Here is a 21511-nt window from a genome sequence, read left to right as displayed (position 1 = left end):
CATCACTCTATCACTGTCACTGTGTATCTGAAGAATTCTTTTACTATTAATAGGTCTGTGTACATGTGGTTTGAGTGAGTGTGGGGAGATATTGATCTTAGCCATACCGTGGTGTGTTTAGCTAACTTCTTTCCAAATCAGTAAAGATGCAGGCTTCTGTTTCTTTTCAAGGGACAAGGAACTTTGAATATATCTTAGTTTTTTATTGGTGGACATGGTACCGTGTCGTTACAAGAGTAGTAATCGTAACAGTAAGTGATTTTAGAGAGCTTGCTGTGCAGATAATATTTTATTCTTACAATAACCTTATGAGGTTATTACTGTATATTATTATTTCCATTTTGTATATGAGGAGGCTGAGACACATAGAAATTAAATAAGTTCTTGAGATCAGCCAACCAGTAAAATAGATCCTGGGTTTGGCTCAGTTTCAGATCACTGGTGTGATAGATATTTCTGTCAATTCTCCAGACATTTCAAATGCTCTGCTGCTTCCCCCAAAGTACTTGACTGAGTCAGGAGATTCAGATTCTAGTTCCGACCTTGCCAGTAACCAGTTGTGTGTTATTGCTGAGTACCTTAACTTCTTAGGACTGTACTTTTCTCAGCTTAAAATTGGAGTGTAAGTGAACACTGAGATCTCTTTTAGTTCCTTTGGTCTAAAATGACCATTTGGTTTTGGTTATTTTCTATGACCCAATGAACAGAAGTGAGACTTCTTTTTAGTCTCAGAAAGTCCCTTTTAACACCTGTTTTCAGAGTTTTTTTTGTTTTTGTTTTTGTTCACGCCGCGGTTGTCGGGATCTTAGTTCCCTGACTAGGGATAGAACCTGGCCCCGGTAGTGAAAGCTGAGTCCCAACCACTGGACCACCAGGGAATTCCCAAAAATTATATGTATTTTATATGTATATAATATAATTCCAGTGCTGCTTTAAAGTGATTAGCTTTTGTGCTTTTCATTTGGCATGTATAGTGTTAGAAAATTTAATCGTACAACTTCAGAAATAACACGAATTATAATGTGATCCAGTAATTTTCTCCCGAAGTGTTAAGAGGTGGTTGTATATGTAGTAGTTTATTACCTGTTGTGTAATTAGCTCCTGGGATTAGTTATCCTTCCAGAATCCAGTGCCGATGTCAGTTTCTTTAGCTGAGGTTTACCCTGATGACACTGCAGTCCTGTAAACTGGCTTACAATGAACTTGAGATCTTAAGTCCTTGGGTTTCTCACATTGTCCTTTACTTAGAGAAGGTTTGGACTTTTCAGCTTGGTTTATAATAAGTTAACTGTAATTAAATAAAAGAAGGGGGAAATGTATAATCTTGACCTTTGATGAATCAAGGACATAGTAGAGCTCAGTAGAGATCATAGTAGAGATCGTAGTAGAGATCCATCGCTAAGATATAAGCTCCAAAAGAAGAATGTGTTGTGTTACTCCTGTATTTCTGGCATCTGAAACAGTCTTTGGAACTTAACAGAGGAAACGCTGGAGCAACTGAAGGGATGGTTTAATTTTTCATTGCACTGCATTTCCTATAGTAGAGTGTCAACCACCAGTATATAAGCTTTGTTTCTGAGCTCTTAGGCAGGACTCTTAGGGAGAGTAACGATGGCCTCGGTAGGCAGTTCGAGGTTAGGAGTTCTCATTGCAGTTCTGCCACAGGCCCTTGAGCTGGCAGTTGGGCAGTTTTAAAATTTAGGATTGGATTCATCTCCAGGTGAACGGAGGTCCAGATGGGGGGTCCTTGGCTGGGTTTTAAAGTATTCACAAAGTCCTTGAACTTCTATGCAAAATTGTATGCCTTCTTCTGTGGGAGAAGAGAGTTCATAGCACTCACTGATCCAGTGAGGAAACCTGGACCCAAATGGAGGAGTTTGGGAACTATTTCTCTAGAGCAGTGGTGTCAGACAGGGCAGTTCCTTTCTCCCAAGGACGTTTGACAGCATCTGCAGATATCTGTGGTTGTCACAGCTCAGAGGTGCTACTGGCATTCTAATGGGTAGCGGCCAAGCGTCAGCCTTGTCTGGCTTCTCTAGTTAATTACATAATTTTGAGAGAACCTGTCAAACCATACTTGTATTTTCACGTTTTCTTATGCTGTTCTCATGATGATTAGCAAAGTAGGGTTGGTGGTGGTGGTGGGTTCTTATTTCAGGTTCAGAATGAGGGTGTTACATGGTCTTCTGTAATCATCTTTTTCATTGGAAATTTCTTGTTTTAAGTGAGGCCCATTTGTCTTGGCTACCCATTGAGGGTCCGAGAATTAGTCTTAATTCTTTTTTTTTTTTAAGTTTTTTTGATGTGGACCGTTTTAAAAGTTTTTCTTGAATTTGTTACAGTACTGCTTCTGTTCTCTGTCTTGGCTTTTTGGCGGTGAGGCATGTGGGATCTTAGCTCCCTGACCAGGGATTGAACCTGAATCCCCTGCATTGGAAGGGCGAAGTCTTAACCACTGGACTGCCAGGAAAGTCCCACTCTTACTTCTTAGCTCCTTTCTAGGTAACAGTTTTTCAAAAGTGTTGTCCTTCATTAGCCTTCCTTTGTCCATGCTGAACAGTCCCAGTATTTCAGCCATTCTCTGAGATACCTGTTGGGTTATTACCAAGATAGGATAGACTGGGCCACCTGAGAATTCAGCATAACACCTTGGCCTGATCTACCCCAGCTGAAAAATCAAGGCAGATCTTGCTACCAAATAGTCCTTCTGCTCTTTCACTTAGCTTCTTGATTGGGTCAAAGTGCATTGTGCTTGAGTTTGTCTACTCCTGACCACATTGTGATAAACAAAATGGAGTCTTGAGTTTTCTAAGTAGCCTGGGAGTCTACTCACATGGGTTTATTATATTTTTGAATATTTGGGCACTGTTCAATGAACATGTTTTATTGGGGCTTAATTTTTCCCTTCGCATATTCCATTGTGCCGTGCTATGAAGGCGGGTGACTGTTCTAAAGGCTTTTGATTTGGGGGAGCATGTCGAACTGTTTTGGGAGTTTGGCTTATTACCTCTAAGTATGTCTACCTTGGTTAACCTCAAAAAATATTATAGTTCACCTAAAGTGGCCAATAAAAAACATGGTGTCATTTCCACAGTTACTTGCTTAAGCAATTTTTGGCCAAGTTGGGGAAGACAGAGTGTATGTTTGGGCTTTTTAATGGAAAAATTGTGTCCTGCACTATTCCAGAGTGTCCTTAAACTTTCTCCTTTATGTAGGTTCCAGGAATGTGGAGATGACAGCTCTACTTCCTTGTAAGCCTTCAAAATTTTTTTAAAAAATTGTTTACATTTTTGAGGTTTCAGATCTGGGAGACTGGGCCACACATAGTACATTTACGTACAACAACCTTTTTAAACGGCAGCTCACTTGCAAGTGCTTGATATGGCTGACCTTAAGAAGGAGACCCATTGTTAGGACATACTTTAACGAGATCTAAGCATAGACAATAGGATTTTCTTAAAATCTAAGCAAGAATTTAGGATATTTTGCATCAGTTTAGGACGTATATAGAAAAAAATTTGGTAAGATCTTTGTTAGATTTGTATTGTGAGATGGTATTCATGCCAACTTCCCAAGATTTATAAATTCCACTTTTTCTTTGATAGTTGATTTCACAGTTTGGGGGCATGCATTTGTCGTTTTTGTTTGTTTGTTTGAAGCTCGTGCAAAAAATAAACTTTCTAAATTGAAATTTTTAGCTTCTCAAATTGAATATTTAGAACTAGACCTACAGAGATTAAGATTATAACCTAAAGACTTAAACCTGAAAAAGAACTGAATCCTCATGAGGTTGTTTATTCTTCCTTCACTGGGAGAGTTGCATGGTTAGGAGTTGGCAGTGTTGGATACCTCAGATGGAACGCAAAGGCTATGGTGGCTTATAATCGTTCATTCAGCAAATGCTAATTGACCTCAGACTTTGTGCAGGGTGCTTTGAGGGTTAGGGAGTTAGGGGAGGTAGAACTCTTGCCTCCATGGATTCTAATCTTTTAATGGCATTTCGACCAGTGTGAATAGTACATGGCAGTGTGTGGTGATGGCACACTTGTGACATAGGCAGAAGAGGAGGAAGTGTTTCTGGCTTGGAAGTGATTAAGAATCCTGTTACAGAGGATGTAGGGACATTTTAGTGGGACCTCAGAGGAGGAGGTCTCTTCGGCAGGAAGAAAGGAAAGGGGAGGATTCCAAGTGGAAGGCACAGAGACAGGAAAGTGTTGTCCATGTTCAGGTGGTGGTTACCATTTCCAGCTTGGTTGGTTGGTAGAGGAGAGAATGGTTGAGGTGGTGGGTTTGGGAAGCATTATGGAAGGCCTTAAATGCTGGTTCTGTTACATGGGCTATTGAGGGAAAGCATAGGGAAGACAGTAGGGCAGGGACTGTGTCGGTTTTGTTTATTTGCTCTATTCTCAGCAAGTAGCATGGGGCCTGGCAGAAAATGTTCAGTAAATGGTGGTTGAAATGATTTGAGTGGAGAGGGACATGAAGGAGAGAGGCTGGGTTGAAGAGGTGACAGGTACTGGAAAGGAGGAACCCAAGTGACCCCCGCAGTTCATTGAATGAGGGGTGTGGAAATGAACAGAGAAAGGCCTAAAACATTGACCTCTGCAGACTTTCAGAATCAAGGTGCCATTAATAGAAAAAGAGACCTTGGAGGGGAAACTTGGTCTTGATTATGCTAGGGGATGAGGTGCCTAGGGAGGAGGAAGAGTGATACACGGAAGAGGAGGGAAGGACAGGGGTTTGTTGCTTCTCCCCTGCCTTCATATCAGCACCTTCCCTTCATCTCCTGCCAAGTCTGTTTTCTTACCAAGAACTTCAGGTATTCTTTTTCAGCAAGATTTGTATTTGTGCCTTAATTCTATACCCAGACCACAGTGGACTTTGCCAGGCAGCCCTTTGTGGTCAGTGGTTTTAGGAACTTACCATTTTAAGGAAGGTGTTTGACCTTTGTGTCAGTGTATGAGAGAGATTTTCTTCATCATTTTGCTTGATTACTGCCATTACCTTTATATAGATATAATAGTGGGAGTTTGCAAATTATCTGATTTTGGCTTTTTTCCTTTTAACGTTTTTTTTTTTGACATTAAAAATAGGTACAGAATCCTTTAAATTATTCATCAGCTATGGAAATTCTGCTCCAGTCATTCTTTTCTTCTGTTGCTTTTTATTTTCTATCATTTGGCCAAAAACTGTGAATAGGTCAGTGATTCTTTATCCTTTTTGTGTTGAGAAATTTTATGTAAACGCGAGGCTGAGTCTGTAATTGTCTTGAGAAACTACTATATTTCAATAATTACTCCCATTGTCCATTATGTATGAGCTATATACCAAAATTACAACGGATGCTTTAGTCAATGTGAATTACATGTGTGTGGTTAATTTTCTTTTTTTCCTAATGTGAGGCATATTCTGTATGTTAAACTTTTTCCTCCTTTAAGACACTTGTCTTAAGCTGCTGTAGTTGAGTGAGAACAACAGTGATAGTAAGGAAAGTTAAGTAAACATGAAATTAAAAAGGCCATAGAGTACATTTTGGTAAACCAAAATACTGCTTGGTGGCATAAAGCCACAGATCCATTCCAGAAAAAAAAAAAAATGCGGAAATGTGGTTTTGCTGTCTGTCATACAGTCTGTTTCAACTGTCAGAAACATACGTTGCTTTATGGGGTATTTTTTTCAAGTCTGACCACAGCTTTTAATTTCCTTCACTCCACCCATACCTCCCACCTCACCCCCATGTATCTAGTGCTAATTTATGGGCATTTTAAATGTAATGACATCAACACCAAAAGGGTCAGCAGTTGTGGCAGAAGTTTTTTTTTTTTTTTTTTTTTTTTTTGGTGGTACGCGGGCCTCTCACTGTTGTGGCCTCTCCCATTGTGGAGCACAGGCTCCGGATGCGCAGGCTCAGCAGCCATGGCCCACGGGCCCAGCCGCTCCGCGGCATGTGGGATCTTCCCGGACCGGGGCACGAACCCATGTCCCCTGCATCGGCAGGTGGACTCTCAACCACTGCGCCACCAGGGAAGCCCGTGGCAGAAGTTTTTTGTCTTAGGTATGCCAAGTATCACTTCTGTACTTTTGGACGCTTTTACTAGAACACAGCGATTGTCCTTGTTTTTGGACTCTTCGATCTAAGTTAAATTGAGATCTTTAAAAGGTGGTTTCGGAATGCTTTTTTCCCCTTATTTTTCTTTCTTCTTTCTTTTTTTTTTCCTAAAGAAATAGTATATTCACATTAAAGAGATTTTAGAAATAAAGAAAGAAAAAGAGTCAGCCACAATCCTGCCACTGTGACCTAGGCAGAAGCCGAAAGCTGAGTCTTCACTGTGTTTCCACCAATGGTGTTGTGGCTGATGGAGAATTATGCCCCCTGCCACCCCCAGCATCGAAAAAAACTGGCCAAGGTTCAAGGGGTAATACATAAAATAAACATAAGTATGTTTTGGTTTCATTTAAAAGTATGAAAAAGTATATACCAAAATGAAACCTTAGATCTTTAAAATTAGCTTGATTTATTGGTAACTTTACAGTTTCTTCAGCTTTTTTTTACGGGCAACACAATCCTAAGTATTTTTTAGATCTACTCCTATTTCAGCCACTAACTTCCTGTGATCTTGGTAAATCATCTAACTTTTCTGAGTCTCAGTTCCTCATCTATATCCATAAAACAAGGGAATAGGACTGGATCAGTATGTTTTATAAGATGTTGGGTCCTGGGCTCCCCAGCCTGGGGCCTGGGCATCAGTATTTTTCTAAAAGTTCCAGGGGTCATTCTGATGTGCAGCTGGGTTGAGAACCAGTGAACCAGAGCAGTGCTTCTCAAACTTTGATGCGCCTACAAATCACTGGGGATCATGATAAAATCAGATTGTTGCTGCAAGTCTAGGGTGGTACCTGATATTGTCCATTTCTGTTGCCCCATTGATGCCCATGCTTCTGGTCCACTGACCACGTTTTTAGTAGCAAGGAGCCAGAGACTCTCCAAAATCTCCGAAATTTCTTCCAAATCTGTTATTTTTTATTTCCATGGTGTAGTTGTTGTAGTACATGGGAGTCTGTGTGCTGTTTGAATGAGACTCTCCACTTAGGATGTCAAGATTGATAGGTAGTGTGGTATCTCTGCGTAACCTCTCTTCGCTTAAGTTCCAGACAAGCATCTTTGGAACAGTTCAACAGATGGAAGTAATTTTAATGGTATCTTGCTTAGGTAGCTTGGCTGAGCTCCAGCTGATGTTTGGGGGTTGTTTCATTGCTAGAGAGAGGAGGGGCACTTTTCATTTCTGCCCCTCTCTGCTCACTGAGACCCCAGTCTGATAGGTACTTATACTTTCAAATTCTGGCTCCTTTCTTCTCGTCCTTCATGGCTGCCCTGCTCATATTGTCCTCTAATTCCTGAGCAATATTTTGGGTAAATGGGCAAACAGAATCATGAAGCAGTATATCTTGTTGTAATTTGGTTTCTCATGTTGGCACATTCTTCGCAGAAAAAGAAACAAGTTAAAGCAAGGAGAACTCCAATTTTGGAGTATATTTTGTTGTGAAAGATGTGAAAACATTCTTAAGCTGTAACATTTGTCATGCTCTCCTTTAACCCTGTCATTTAGAAATAAGAATACAGTATATAATTGTGGTATTTTATTTTTGTTTGTTGTTGCACAGCATCAGACTAGGAGGCAGCATGATCTTGTGGGAAGACCCTGTGGCTGGGGTGTCTGCAGAACTGATTTCTAAACCATCACCTACCCCTTACATAGTTAAATGTTAACTGTGGACACTTGCGTCTCTACACAAACCAGGCAGGGGATCAGGGAATGCTCCACTTATTGGAGCTGTGTTGGAGAGTTCTGTTGTGTTGAAGGAAAATATCTATCACCTAAACTACCAGGCAATGAGAAGTTATAGTTTGTATCGTAGGAATGTTGCTCTGGAGCAGTGCTACTCAGTGTGGTCCATGGACTGGGGCAGGTCCGTGCACTATTTGCTGACGGTGGGCGTTATGGTGGGGAGCTTGTACCAGACCATAAATCAATGCACTGCCCCCTTCATCAGGAATGTCTTTATTGTTGAAAAAACAAAACCGAGGAACAACAACCAAAAAAACCTATCTAGCTGAAGTAAACAGTAGTTGACTTAATTCTGGCATGAGCCCATTATCTTGCTGATGGATAACAGTTTGGGGACTGACTGCTTTCAGTAGCACTGCTTTAGAATGTTCAATCAACAGGTTTATCAGGGTTGTTTTATAGATTAGGAATAGACAAATTGAAGTTCATAAAATGAAGGAAAGTGTAACCCCCAAACTAAAAAAGTAAAAGCAAGTTAGGTGAAAGGTAAGATCAAGTTCGACGTGTGTAAAATATTAAGTCAAGGAGTTTGACACAGTCACAAGAAGGAAGCTGAGAGGCACCGCCTTTTGTGTTTTGGTTAATGCAAAACTTGTTTAAATTCTTCTGAGTACTTCTGACTTCTTAATTTAATAACTTGCTTTAGAGAGAAGTTTTGTTTTTCATTTTCACCATCTTCCTAATAGAAAGAATGTGTTTTCTGTAAGTCTCACTTAACAGTTACCTGTGGCCTTAAATTGCAAGAAGCTTTGAAGTTGAGCCTGACTTGCCCTCTCCCTCTCCTCCTCTGCCCCCAGCCTCCTATTCTTTACTCTTTACTACTGTATATAAAATTTACTGCATCCAGGGCAAGTATCTGTTTACCAAGAAAAGAGGAAGAGAGATCCTTTGCCAGTAGCGAAACATAAATACTGAGAATGTCTTTTCCGGGTCACAGTGCACGAAACTGGAGAAACAGCAAAATTTCTGGGGCCAGGCCTTTGACCTCATTCCTCTTTTCCATCAGTCGGAAGGCACTGTCCTTTATTATTACTGTGCTGGTGAGTCTGTCCTCCCACCCCTCTTTAGATCTGCAGCCCTTCCCCCGTGTAGTATAAATTAGTGAGGGATGTCTTCTTAATTGAGAGACAGGAAGAGCCCTAAGCTTCAATCGATACCTAACAGTACAGCTACTCAATTTGTAACACTATCTAATCTCAGTCTGTCTTAAACCAAACTGTACCACTTTACTTACCTTAAGGGATTATATTAATAAGTCTACTCTCATAAATATTTCTGCCAGTGAGATGTGGGGCAGCAGCATTCTTCCCATTTCATGGTTGTAGAAATGGAGTCCCAAATCACTTAGGGTTTGCTTTAAAGTCATGGTTCCGCTAGATTAGTAATTAGAGTTAACCTGGGATTTGGCACTGCACAGTTTATCATTCACAATGTCTGGTGTGCTTTGCAGAATGTTCTGCCACTTAAGTCTGTATTCTTTCCTTGCCTTTCCATAACTGTCCCCCCAAGTAAACCTTGAAATCAGCCTTGTGACTCCCCTATCTTATTAATGAATGGTAGTGCCATATCCAAGCTTTACGTGTTGGATGGAATCATGGATTCCTTACTTCCTTTCATTGTCCAAATCTATTGACGTCACAGCATGCCGCTGATTCTCCCTGTGCAGCCTGTCTCCTTTCCTTGCCCTCCGCATCACTTCCCATCAGACCCTTGTTGTCATGCTGGGATGGCTGTGCTGGCCTCCTGGCTGATTGCCGTGTCTGCGGCCTTTGCCTTCTCTGCTCCCTTATCTGGGCTTATGGGAGCTCTGGGTACACTTCTGTATCTATCTATATTGGGTCATTGTTCAAGGGCCCTTCTCCACTCCAGGAAATCTAGCCAGTACTTCCAACAAGTCTCTCTCCTCTTCTTCTTTTACCCTTTACCTAGGTGATCTTGACCGCTCTGCTAAGTAGATGAATCCCCATTTTTTTCTGCAGCCTGGATCTTTCCTCTGAGACCATTGCATGTAACCAAGTCCTCCTTTCCCTTGAATGGCTCACAAGTACGTAAACTCAACATGTCCCCAAATGACATCCTCCCCCACAAGTCTGCTTGTGGTCCAGAGATTTTTATCTCAGGAAATGCCAGCAGCATCCACCCGATTTCTCAAGCCAGAAACCCAGAGGGAGGTTATGATTGCCTTTCCCTCTCGTTTATTAGCCACACCCAGTCAGTCTTCTGGTCTCTTGGAATCTATTCTCAGTTGCTCCTCCAGCTTTCTGATCGTGGTGAATGGCTTGACCAGTTTACTCTTCTGTGGCTTCAATATGGGGACAGAAGTCATCCTCTTAAAATTGGTCTACAGTTAAGTGAAATATCTGGCCCAGAGGTAACCATCCATGAACGCTGGGATGCAGAGGACCACGATACTGATCGTGGTCACGAGTAGTACCTTTAGCCACCACATGGTGAGACATGGTGATGACTCTCACCACGAGTAATCTGGTTGTCTCCTAACTGGCCTAACCTGGGTGGAGATAATCCCAGTACGTTGGGTTCTTCTGGATCTTCTTATTCAGCCTCATCTTGTCCCCTTTCACTTGTCCCATTTTTAGACTCTGAATGTCCCACGCTGATCCTTTTTTGGAATGTTCTTGCCCTTTCCCCTGCCGCTCTCTCCTTTGTCTAGCATACTCACTTCACCCTCAGTTACTCAGGGAAACAGTGTCTCCTGTTAAGCATTTAAAAATACCTTGCACTTTGTTTTCTTCAGTGTCTGTCTCATTTGTTAGATTATGGGCTCCATAAATCCTGTCTTGTTCCCCTTCTCTTTTCTCAGAGGGTAACATAGTGCCTGGCAGTATAGAGACAAGTATTGAAAAACTGTGGAATTAATATGGCTAATGTGATGTTGCTGTCTCCCCAGAGCCTCTGTAATGACTTCAGCAAGAAGGGGTTTCTTCCGCTCTCCTCCTTGCATTGCTCGGGCTCCTCTGTGTACCACCTAGGTACCACGTGCTGTCCGTTATTGTGTTTATTTCCATTTAGTCTTCCGCTATACTAGATTATAAAAACTTCAAAGGGTCCAGATTAATTCGGCATTTACCTCTGATTCTACCATAGCTCCTAGCTTAGAGTCGGAGTGAATGAATGAGCTGATATCTGAAAATGTCTTGTTGAATTTCCTACGTTTGTGATGCTATGGGAATTCATATTGTTCCTATTCTGAAATTATCTTTCATCCTCCATCTTTCCTCTTGCGGTATGTTTTGTGGTTATAAATCTCTTCTGCCCTTCCACAGCCACTCAAGTACAATCAGTGGCAAGAAGGGGGTGGAGAGCAGAAATGCCCTGGAGTGTCTTGACCTCCTGTCTGGTATTTATCATAGCTTTCTTAGGAATTGTCCTTGATAGGTCCTTGCTGCCTTCCAAATAAAGTTCGAGCTCTCTAGTGTGGCATTCAGGACCTTCCACAGTATGACCCCTGTGAACCCTTTCTGTCCTTATTTTCCACTCTGTTTTTTCATTGCATGCATCCTGTGCTCCAGCTTAATGGCTTTCAATGCTGCCTGTACATTAGAATCACCTGGGGAGCTTTAAAATAAAATGCTGACGTGTGGGTTCTACCCTTGGAGAGTATGAGTTCATTGGCTTGGGGTGAGGCCTGGGCGTTGGTGTTTGGGAAGGATCCACTACTAATGTTAGTGTAAAGCCAGGGCTGGAAACCATTGACCAGCTCAATGTTTCCCATGAAATGTAATCTCCTCTAAGAGCTTTGAGAAGAAGGGGTTCCATAGTCAGAGAAGTTTGATTAGTACTGCATTTTTATGTACACTTTTTCAAAGATTTATTACATTGTCAATTGAGAGGCTGTGGGATGTCAGCAGGAAAAGAATCGTGTTTAACTTTGTTTAAACTCTGTGAGGTCATCTGACCAAGGAGCTCTTTATGTATATCATACTTGTTAATGACATCTGCAGAACTTGGTATAGAACCTGCTTTGGGTGATGCTGCTTCCAGCCACATTTCAGCTTTTAAATCGCTTCTTCATTCGTCTTTCCTTGATCATCTCATTCAAACAAGATCTCCTCTCTGCCCCAGGCTTTTCTCTTCAACCCTCCATTTTATCTTTTTCATAGCACCTTTCAGCATCTGAAATTCCTCTTCATATATGTGTATGTTTGTTTCTGTCTCCTCGCCCCTACAGTGTGAACTCCATGACAGCAGGGACTTATTCGTCTTGTTCACTCCTGTGTCTCCAGTCCCTGTGTCAGCACCTAAAGTAGGCCTGACAGATAGTAGGTGCCTGATAAATATTTGTTGACTGGACGGAAAGGCAGTATTACGTTCGTGGTTTTGGCTTTTCCTAAGGTTCACATGCTGAAAATTTTTAAACTGCCTGCACAATAAAAAGCAGCTTGCTATACATTTTAAAAGTAGCTAGGAATACAGGAGCACAAACAGATGACACAAGCAGATGACAGATGAGCACAAATAGTGCTTTACAGTTCTCAACTGCCTAATGAAGTATCAAAGAAGAAAACAAGCAGAGGCAGATGTGAGCCTGATGACAGGGAAAATGCTATTGTTTTTCTGATTATAGAGAGCTCTTAATCTGTGGTATGAGATTTCTTTTTTAATTTCTTAAGCAGCCTGTCACAGGCAGCTTCTCCCAGCGTATAGGAGTCGTACCTGTGTGAGTCACTAAAGAGTTGGGGTGAGGAATCAGTGAGGTGATAGTGGACTTCTGTGGGGCATACACTGCACCCATGACAGAAAAACTCCACAGAAACAGGCAAGGAAGTAGTATATTCTAAGTAAAGGCGTCCTAATTGTTAGAACCCTCTGTAAGTGAGCATATTCACACAGGTTTGTCTGGGGTTGTGGGGAGTGGATTCGCGTGTCTAAATCCATACATGGGATCCCGTGAGTGTGGTGCTGCAGCAATTCCTGGACCTTGTTTGGAAGGGATTCCAGTGGCATATTCTCTCTAGGGGTCCTCATGCTGTGGCTGTGCCCGTCGCTCCCCAAGCCTGCCACTAAATGTCCAAGTTTTGAGCAGGGTTGATATGCCCGAGCTGGTCTACACTTGAGCTCATGTGTGTAACCCCTGTGACCCACTACACCTGGAATTGTCGGGAATCGCTCTTCCTGTGAGACCTGTGAGGGGTGCTGGTCCCTGGCTAGGACCTTCTCTTCAGCCATTACTGATTCACTCTGGAGATCCCGTTGGGGAGATTTATCATGACTCACTATACAAGGTGCCCTCCCAGTGTGCCTTCTAACAAATACCCCGATTCCAGTGTGTCAGGTGATCACAGTCTGGTGAATAATCTTGGGAAGGAGGTTGAGAGGCATCTCCTTTGCATTTCGCAAATGATCTTTTAAAACGCACATCCTGCCATGGTTTCAGAATGGAAGCTTTAATCATTTACTTATCAGTCAGGAATTGTCCAGAGTGGATTTGCATTTCCTTTTGTGGCCCACTGTGATTACTTATTATTCTTTTTGAGCAGTATGGCATCCTAAATGCTAGAAAAGATGTTGTTGGAGAGGTAAGCAGACCAAATCAGTATAAGCAGGTCTTCTAGACAGGTATTCCTTTATGGTTGAAGTGCTATAACTATTCCCAAACAGTTTTAGCATGCTTGCAAAAGATTTTAGGAGATTCCAACCACCGAACCTGGACTGCAGTTTCTTCTGGTCACTCAACAAATATTTTTGAGTGTCTTCTACATACCAGGACTGGGGTATAGACAAATCTCTCTCTGCCCTCATTGAGCCTCCATTCTCTGTAACCTTGCTGCAGACCTAATGTTGGTCTGCAGACCCCTAGTGCCAGTGTCACTTTGGAGTTTGTTAGAAGTGTAGACTCTTAGGCTCCACTCTAGACTGGATTTTTAACCACATTCCCAAGTGATTAGTATGCACACTAAAGTTTGAGAAGCACTACGCTAGTACATGTAAACAAAAACATAGGTGAGGGCTTCCCTGGTGGCGCAGTGGTTGAGAGTCCGCCTGCCAATGCAGGGGACACGGGTTCGTGCCCCGGTCCCGGAGGATCCCACATGCCGCGGAGCGGCTGGGCCCGTGAGCCATGGCCGCTGAGCCTGCGCGTCCGGAGCCTATGCTCTGCAACGGGAGAGGCCACAACAGTGAGAAGCCCGCGTACTGCAAAAAAAAAAAAAAAAAAAAAACATAGGTGAGGTAATTTCAGGTGATTATGAATGTTGTGAAGAAGACTGTAATGGGCTGGAGAGTGACAGGGAGAAGGAGCCCCAGAGGATGCTGAGTGAAGTTGTCTGAGGAGGGGTCCTGTGGACGGAGACTGAAATGATGAGTAGGCAGTGAGCCATGACGAGGTCTGAGGGAGGTGGCTCCAGGCAGAGGGACTCTCCCTTACCCTTGCCAGGCTTTGGTCACCCCCATTTTTTGATGCCAGGGTCAGATCTCTGGCGGGCCCTGTGGATGCACTTCCCTACTGTGCCGGGACCTGTATGGTAGGGCACGTGTTTGGCAGGGCGATGTAAGTGCAAACAGCGGAAGAGCAAAACTTTGCTTTTGAAAAGAGCTGACTGTTTTATTAAACAGAGAAAACAGTTGAAGGGGTTGGAAGGGTACCTTGGCAGTGATGGCTTCAAAGAGTTGACATTTTATGTAATTGGGAGGAGGAAGAGGAAACCAATAGAGGTCATTCTAGAATTGAAAGGACAAGAGAAAAGGAAGTGCTGAGGAATATGGATATAGATGAAGATTTGTTGAAAAATGGAGATAAACAAGAAGGAAGTAGACAAGGAAGCCTTTAGCCCAACCTAAGAGTATAGACTGAAAAGTAGAGCATGGCTCTCAGTGTATGAAAGGTGGCTTGTTGCTTTCCTGGAGAATAGGTGTCCTTGATGAGAGCTTGGTAAGACCCTTTATTGTTTTTGTTTTCTTTTTGGTTTTATTCCAGTATTCAAATTCCTCTGTTTTCAGATATTTCTCACGTACATTGAAATCATTTTGGGGGAAACCAAGGTGAATATCTTCGCCTACTATGGGCACAAGGAATATTTGTGCCCTCCAACCATTGCTGAGAATGAAAATGCTTAATTGGAAATCCTCATTCAAGGCACCTGTACATTTATGTCAGTGGGAAAGAGTAGGGCAAAAAAAAAAGAAAAGAAGAAAGTGATTCAGAGACAGGGAGAGAGAGAAGAGAAATCAGAAAATAGCTGGCAGGGCTTGCTGTGTGATACACTGGCCCAGGAGTGCTGAGGAAATGAGCATGTGCAGAACCCTGAGTGTCTTGGTATTCGGTCATCAGGTTCTCTGACCACCTGGTTCTGCAGAGGCTGGGGTTAAGTCCACCAGAGAAAGGCGTTTGCTTTCCCTACTCCTGACATCCCACTTTTCCCGCCCATCTTTTTTTCCATTTTCCTTGCCCCACCCCTCTGGTAGAGCTGAGTATAACCTTACCATTGGTTCCAGTGTTTTTCAGACTTGAGAACCAGAATGATTTGACCTTGGGGTATTAACTGGATGTCTGTCAGGCAAAATGATTGTCATTCTCAACCATGATAAAATATCACTCTTGACATTTGGAACAGTAGTTAAACACAATAACCAGAGCCCGGAAGATGTAGGTAGGATAATAGGCAAATATCTGGGAATTCCCTTAAAGACCGTCTAGAAAGCTCAAGAGGTGAGAGGAAGGGACCCTTTTTTCTAACCATTGCAAAAATGCTTCAGTAAGATACAGCTTCACCTTTGGGGATAGATGGAAATAGTTTCGTGAAATATAGGTATTCTGTGATACTCTCTGGGAAAGACCTCATCCTGTGTGTTCCTACACTAGCACCATGAACAGTAGCACCTGAATATCTTGTTAGGACAAACAAGTGGGATACCTCAGTATATGCAGTTAATAACTGCATGCTGGGCACCTTAAAAGCACAATTGGCATGCAGTAAAGTAGCATAAACATGAGTTCAAAACACAAAGCAGATTGACATTGCTTGAGATATTACAATCAGCAGAATCATTGCTTTAGTTAAACTCACCGGGGAGGGGGAGTGGATAGAAAAAAATGGTTGCATATTGGCACTTTCGTATCATTCAAGGTAATACTAATTGAGTACTCCGAGACAGTGTCTCTTTCTTGTTAGAGGAAGTGGGATGATGAGAGCTTTTACAGATTGTCTTAATACATCGCAAAAAAAAAGTCTTAGTAGTTTGAATCAGTCCTTTAGGGAACTCATAGATGTCCTATTACATTGATTCTTACAATGTTACTACTTCATTTTATTGCTTTATTAAGCAGTATAAAATACTTTGTGCAAAATAATCACCTGTACCAAAATAACTTAGGCATCTGGTTTACCAGCTTGCTGGTGGTGCTTGACAGTACCTTTGATCTAAATCTCTAAGCCTTATTCCAGTCTGGCTTTTTTAAAAAATACAAAGAATTTTATTTATTACATGTTCTTACCTCTTTTGTCAAGTTGAAATTTGATGACAAGATAAAACACTGAGCTGTCAGTTTAGAGAAATAGTACTACTTGAATATTTCTTCCTATGTGTAGTCTGGATTTTTATTAAGTTGGGAAGAATTTCTCATTAGTCTTCTGACTTTTTCATCTATGGACAGGCAGGATCACTTCCAGAAGTTGTACTGTTTCTCAGATAATTTGGAACAAATCAATAACAAATCAAGATATTTTCGGATTGAAACAAAAAATTGCAGTCTTGGTTCTGTAGTGGTAAAAGGGATTGAAGGAGAGGGTTGCAAGACTTATTTGTACTTATTCTGAAAAGCATTTCGGATAGAATAAGTGGGAATTTTTCTTCACTTTTTGGTGTTTAAATATAATAGATGGGTGTATGTTCTCGATAAAACACTTAATACAATACATAGATTCATCTTAAAACATTTTTCTGGCAAAGAAACTGCTGTACAAGAACAAATCAGTTGTGAAATGTTATTCTTTAAGAATGTTTTCCTGAAACTCTAATAGGTTTTTTGCCCCTCCCTCCCACCCCATTGGCTACTGAAATGGTTTCTTAGTAATGTTTTGTTACTCTGTTTTATTTCAACAATACTATATAGTAGTGTTGTTCCTATTTTGATGAGAGAACAAAAACACAAACATTTGTTAAACGAACAATTGCTTTTGATACTTGTCTTCGATAAAGTAATCTGTACTTTCTCTCAAGTTTATTATGTCATTAAAATAAAATTTATTTTTTAAGGAAGTCATAGGCAGAAATAATCAAAAATTAGATTTTTTATGAGGACTATTTGAGGGGATGTAATTCAATAAAAGTGTAGGCTTAACTAGTTTTTTGTCTTACTTAAATAACTAATTTGTTACAAGTAATAAAGAAAATATCCGATATTGTGTGCTTTAGTATTTGTTACTTTTTAATGAAGGGATTGAACTGTGGCATTCTTCTCAGTGTGTGACATTACTTTCCCATGATGCAAGGTAGTTAATAAATTTTGCAATGATTCTTGAGTTGGAGTGTGAAGAAAAAAGCGATAAATGGTTTTTCTCGCTGTTTGTCTGTTTCATCACTTAACCGGTCATGCTGCTAGTCCACTGGCCGTCACCACTTCGGGGTCGGTTAGTCTGTCTGCGTTCATGTGCCAAGTGCATAACCAAGGGATTTCATAGAATGCCTCTTTTGTTAAGTTGCCTTTTTCTAAAATATTTTGCCCAAACAGGTTTTTTGTTTTTTAAGTGGAATGGTCATTATTTTTATTGGTTCTTTTTATTGGAGGGTGGCATAAAGGAGGGACATTATAGAAGGAGGAAATAGAATGGTAGTGAATTGAGGGTAGGAAAATAGTACGTGTGGGACTTTTTTCTTTTTCATGAATATATTGATGGATCGAAGAAAACGTAATAGAAGTGTCAAAATTGTTAATGTATTTAACAAACTATGGCTGCAAAAACAATCATTTTGTTATATTTTGGCATGAACAATTGTTCTTTTATGGAGGCCATTAATCCTATTTTGGAATATCATGGGCATCTGAAGGCAATAGTTAGCAGTTCCATAAAGCATTGAATACCATGATAACATCCACTAACCCTCACAGCTGTATTTCAGAATCTCTGCCTGTTTAAATGGGCTGTGAATGTACTTGCTCAGGGATGCATGAGCCGCATCACCTATAAATTTGATTGGAAGCTACAGCACTGGCATAGGCTGATGGATAGCAGATTAGAGCCCTGATTAACCATGTGATTCGAAGACTGGGAAATATATTGTCTAAGCAAGATTCATCAGATGCAATCAGAATTTCAAGTGGTCAGATGAAATTCAAATGTATATTGTGGCTTTTCCTCCCCTGGTGCTTTTCCTCCTAGGTTGCCTTTTTTCCCCCTCTCTTTCCCCAAAGCTGAAAAATACTTCTTTGATGAATCTGCTCCTTACCCTAAAGCTGTCTGTCTGTTATTCATCAGAGAGCAGGTCGCAGTTCAGTGAGCAGAAGAAAAGATTTTAATAGAAGCTGTGCCAAGGGCTGTAATGCATCATTTTAGGGCCCTAATTACATTACAATGACAAATATCAGTGGTGACAACAGCAATAACCTACATCCTTTAATGGCTGTGCTGGAAAAGGAGTTTGGGCCCCAGCCATTAGATTAGACTCAGTTTCAAAACATAGGCCATTAGGAGTGTGTGTCCACAGTATTATTGGCTGATCGCTGAAGCCCAGTGGAAAGGCCTGTAAATAAATGATGGCCTCCCTAAAGCTGGGTCCTGTGGGACAAAAGAGGCAAAATTAGATGCCCATGGAAGCAGCAGTGTTTCCGAGGCAACTTTAGCTTTCAAAGTGAGGAATGACCCGCTTAATTTTATGAAATCACACACACACACACACACACACACACACACCCTACCACACACACACACACACACACACACACACCCTACCCCCCCCCCCCCCCCCACACACACACACACACACACACACACACACACACACACACACACACACACACACACACACACACACACACACACACACACACACACACACACACACACACACACACACACACACACACACACACCCTACCCCCCTGCTGCCAATTAGCCTGACCAGGAAAATCCGTTGGCGTGACAACTTAAAGAAATTAAGAAGTCTTTTAGACAAAAGGAGACCTTTAAAGAAAAAGTTTGGAAGGTTTCTACCCCCTTTTTTCTGTTATGTATGTATCTTAACATACATGAGTCAGTAAAACGACTTTTTGGCTTTTCTACATTTATTTTTAAGGAAATGTAGATTTTTTTTTCATAGTTGCTCAGACTTAACATGGCCTAGGCCCTACATTAAAGGAGCCAAATAAGTACCTCTTGCTCTTTATTTTGACAGATGAGTGAGTTTCCTTAGGGTAGTTTTTGTTGCCTGGGTTATGTAGGCAAACTAGAGAACTCAGTTTTCTTATGTGCCCACACATTTTTCAACCCTCCTAGCAAGGGACTATTTTATTTATGTAAACAACATAATGAGGAAAATATGCTTGGCAGATGGTTCTAAGCATTAGAATCATCAGTTTGGTTTGCCCCAAAGTATCTCATTATCTTTTATTCTCTCCCCCTCCACCTCTGCCTACAAAAAGCTTAACAACCAAATGCCTCTGAGACTAGTGCTTTCAGTCTGGTGCATGCTGCTCTATTTTCTCAGCTCGCACTGGAATTTCACCCTGTAACCACTGTGGTATGTTCGGTCCAGGTGGAGAGTGGTTTGGTGATTCCCATTGCAGCTTTTCATGGTGGTTTAAGCATTCTTAAAGGATAGCTAAATGCTCCACGGGGCCAGGGCAGTAAATTAAATCAGGTCAGCACAGTTGGGTCCTTATTCACTGCTGCTTATTGGTACTGGGTTTTTGTCCATCCTGTTAGGAATGCAGGCTGGAAGGGAAAGCTTAGGTTTGAAACTTCATGGTGAATTTGTGTTTTCTCTTGGCTGGCAAAGTTTTTAAGGTGCTGGTATTTAAAAGATTGCGTAGCCACAAAGTCAGAAGGGTTGCTGATGAAGGAAACCTAGATTGCACAAGTGGAGTGCCGCTGTCATTCTGGTAATGACTTGGCATGAAAAGGAGAATTTTTGTCCTCCTGTAAAATGAGGAACTGACCCTGGATGGAATTTACATTAAGAATGTCTCAGGAATAGTAATTGCTTTATGTTTTCTGTCTCCCATCACTTCTTGCCTCTCCTTTTTCCTCACTCCATCATTAAAAAATAAGCTGTTTTGATGGATGTTAACTAAACTTACTGCAGTAATCATTTCACAGTATATATGTAAGTCAAATCATTACACTGTACACCTTAACCTTATAGAGTGCCATATGTCAATTATATCTCATTAAAACTGGAAAAAAAGTTTTTTGTGTATATGCGTGTAAAAACCCTGTTGTCTACATGTCACGTACTAACGTATATAAGGAGCCATCTGATAATGTAAATTAAGGTGAAGTTCTGGGTAGCTTTTTTTTTTTTTTTTTTTTTTTTTTGCAGTACGTGGGCCTCTCACTGTTGTGGCCTCTCCCATTGTGGAGTGCAGGCTCAGCGGCCATGGCTCACGGGCCCAGCCACTCCGCGGCATGTGGGATCTTCCTGGACCAGGGCACGAACCCGTGTCCCCTGCATTGGCAGGCAGACTCTTAACCACTGCGCCACCAGGGAAGCCCCTGGGTAGCTTTTTAAAGAAAACATAGTGGTGGCGTTTCTTTTTTTTTTTTTTTTAACTTACTGTAGAATCCTATTTGTCTAAAATTTGAACACTTACCAAATTAATAGAGAATACGCTCTATTATCTGACATTATTGGGACTTTTGCAGATCTATAGTACAATGGTAATTAATGTTCCCAAGGTTAGTCACCATATATAAATAATTGCTTTCTGCTAAGTATAGGAGGATTTTAGCATGTTCTAAACCTCTGCACACTGAAAACCCTGGTGGGACACATTTGGAAATTTTAATGGTTGACAAAAACATGCCATTTCCCAACAGTTTATAACTAAGGATCTGAAGTAATCAGCTCACCTGAGTTGGTTGGGTGCTGTTCTTTAAGGAGGTTGGGGACTTTCTCATGAAATCTCAGTGCCTGTGTTTAAATAAAGCAAAGGCTGCAAATGTCAAACTCCAGTGAGTTATTAGGTGAGGGAAGTTGGGGTATAGGGAAGAATGTATCTTTACCATCTAAATTCAAAAGACGCAAGGTTTTATGTAAATCCACATTAGAATGAACAAGGGTCCCGTTGAAGGCTTCTGAAAGCAGATTTCCAGTCATGAAAATTAAATTCCTTTCTATGTTGTCCTGGTGCTTGAAGGTTGACTTTTTAAGATGAATGCTGGTTAATAAATTGTGCTATTAATGTGGCACTGTTGTCACTGCCTCCTTTTAATGGGCTTGCTGATGAGAGTTTTCCTCTTCCTTAGGAAATCCGCCAGCCAGAATATAAAGTGTGTTTTAATATCATCCTGTTAATATTTCGGGAATTTGTAACCAGCTGACTGTTCTCTTTATTGCTTTCCTTTCCTTTTTTTTTTTTTTTCTTTTCTTTTCTTTTCTTTGCAGGCAGAGATTGTCAAGAGGCTGAACGCTATCTGTGCACAAGTCATTCCTTTCCTGTCCCAAGAGGTAAGGCAGTTGGTTTCAAGCATTGGGCTGGAAGGTACCAT

The 21511-nt window shown here is 41.3% G+C and overlaps 1 protein-coding gene across 8 annotated transcripts in view; it reads left to right on the top strand.

Moving 5' to 3' along the window:
- The window catches only part of TLE4 (TLE family member 4, transcriptional corepressor), a 154822-nt gene that overhangs the window by 12610 nt on the left and 120701 nt on the right, over window positions 1-21511 (top strand). For all 8 annotated transcript variants that reach the window (XM_067744101.1, XM_067744100.1, XM_067744097.1 and 5 more), the window contains exon 5: window positions 21408-21470. In XM_067744101.1, the coding sequence (XP_067600202.1) occupies window positions 21408-21470 (63 nt within the window). The remainder of the gene's footprint in view (window positions 1-21407; window positions 21471-21511) is intronic.

This window comes from Pseudorca crassidens, chromosome 7 (genome assembly GCF_039906515.1).
Source record: "Pseudorca crassidens isolate mPseCra1 chromosome 7, mPseCra1.hap1, whole genome shotgun sequence".
NCBI lineage: Eukaryota > Metazoa > Chordata > Mammalia > Artiodactyla > Delphinidae > Pseudorca > Pseudorca crassidens.
This window is presented reverse-complemented; position numbering and strand designations above follow the sequence as displayed.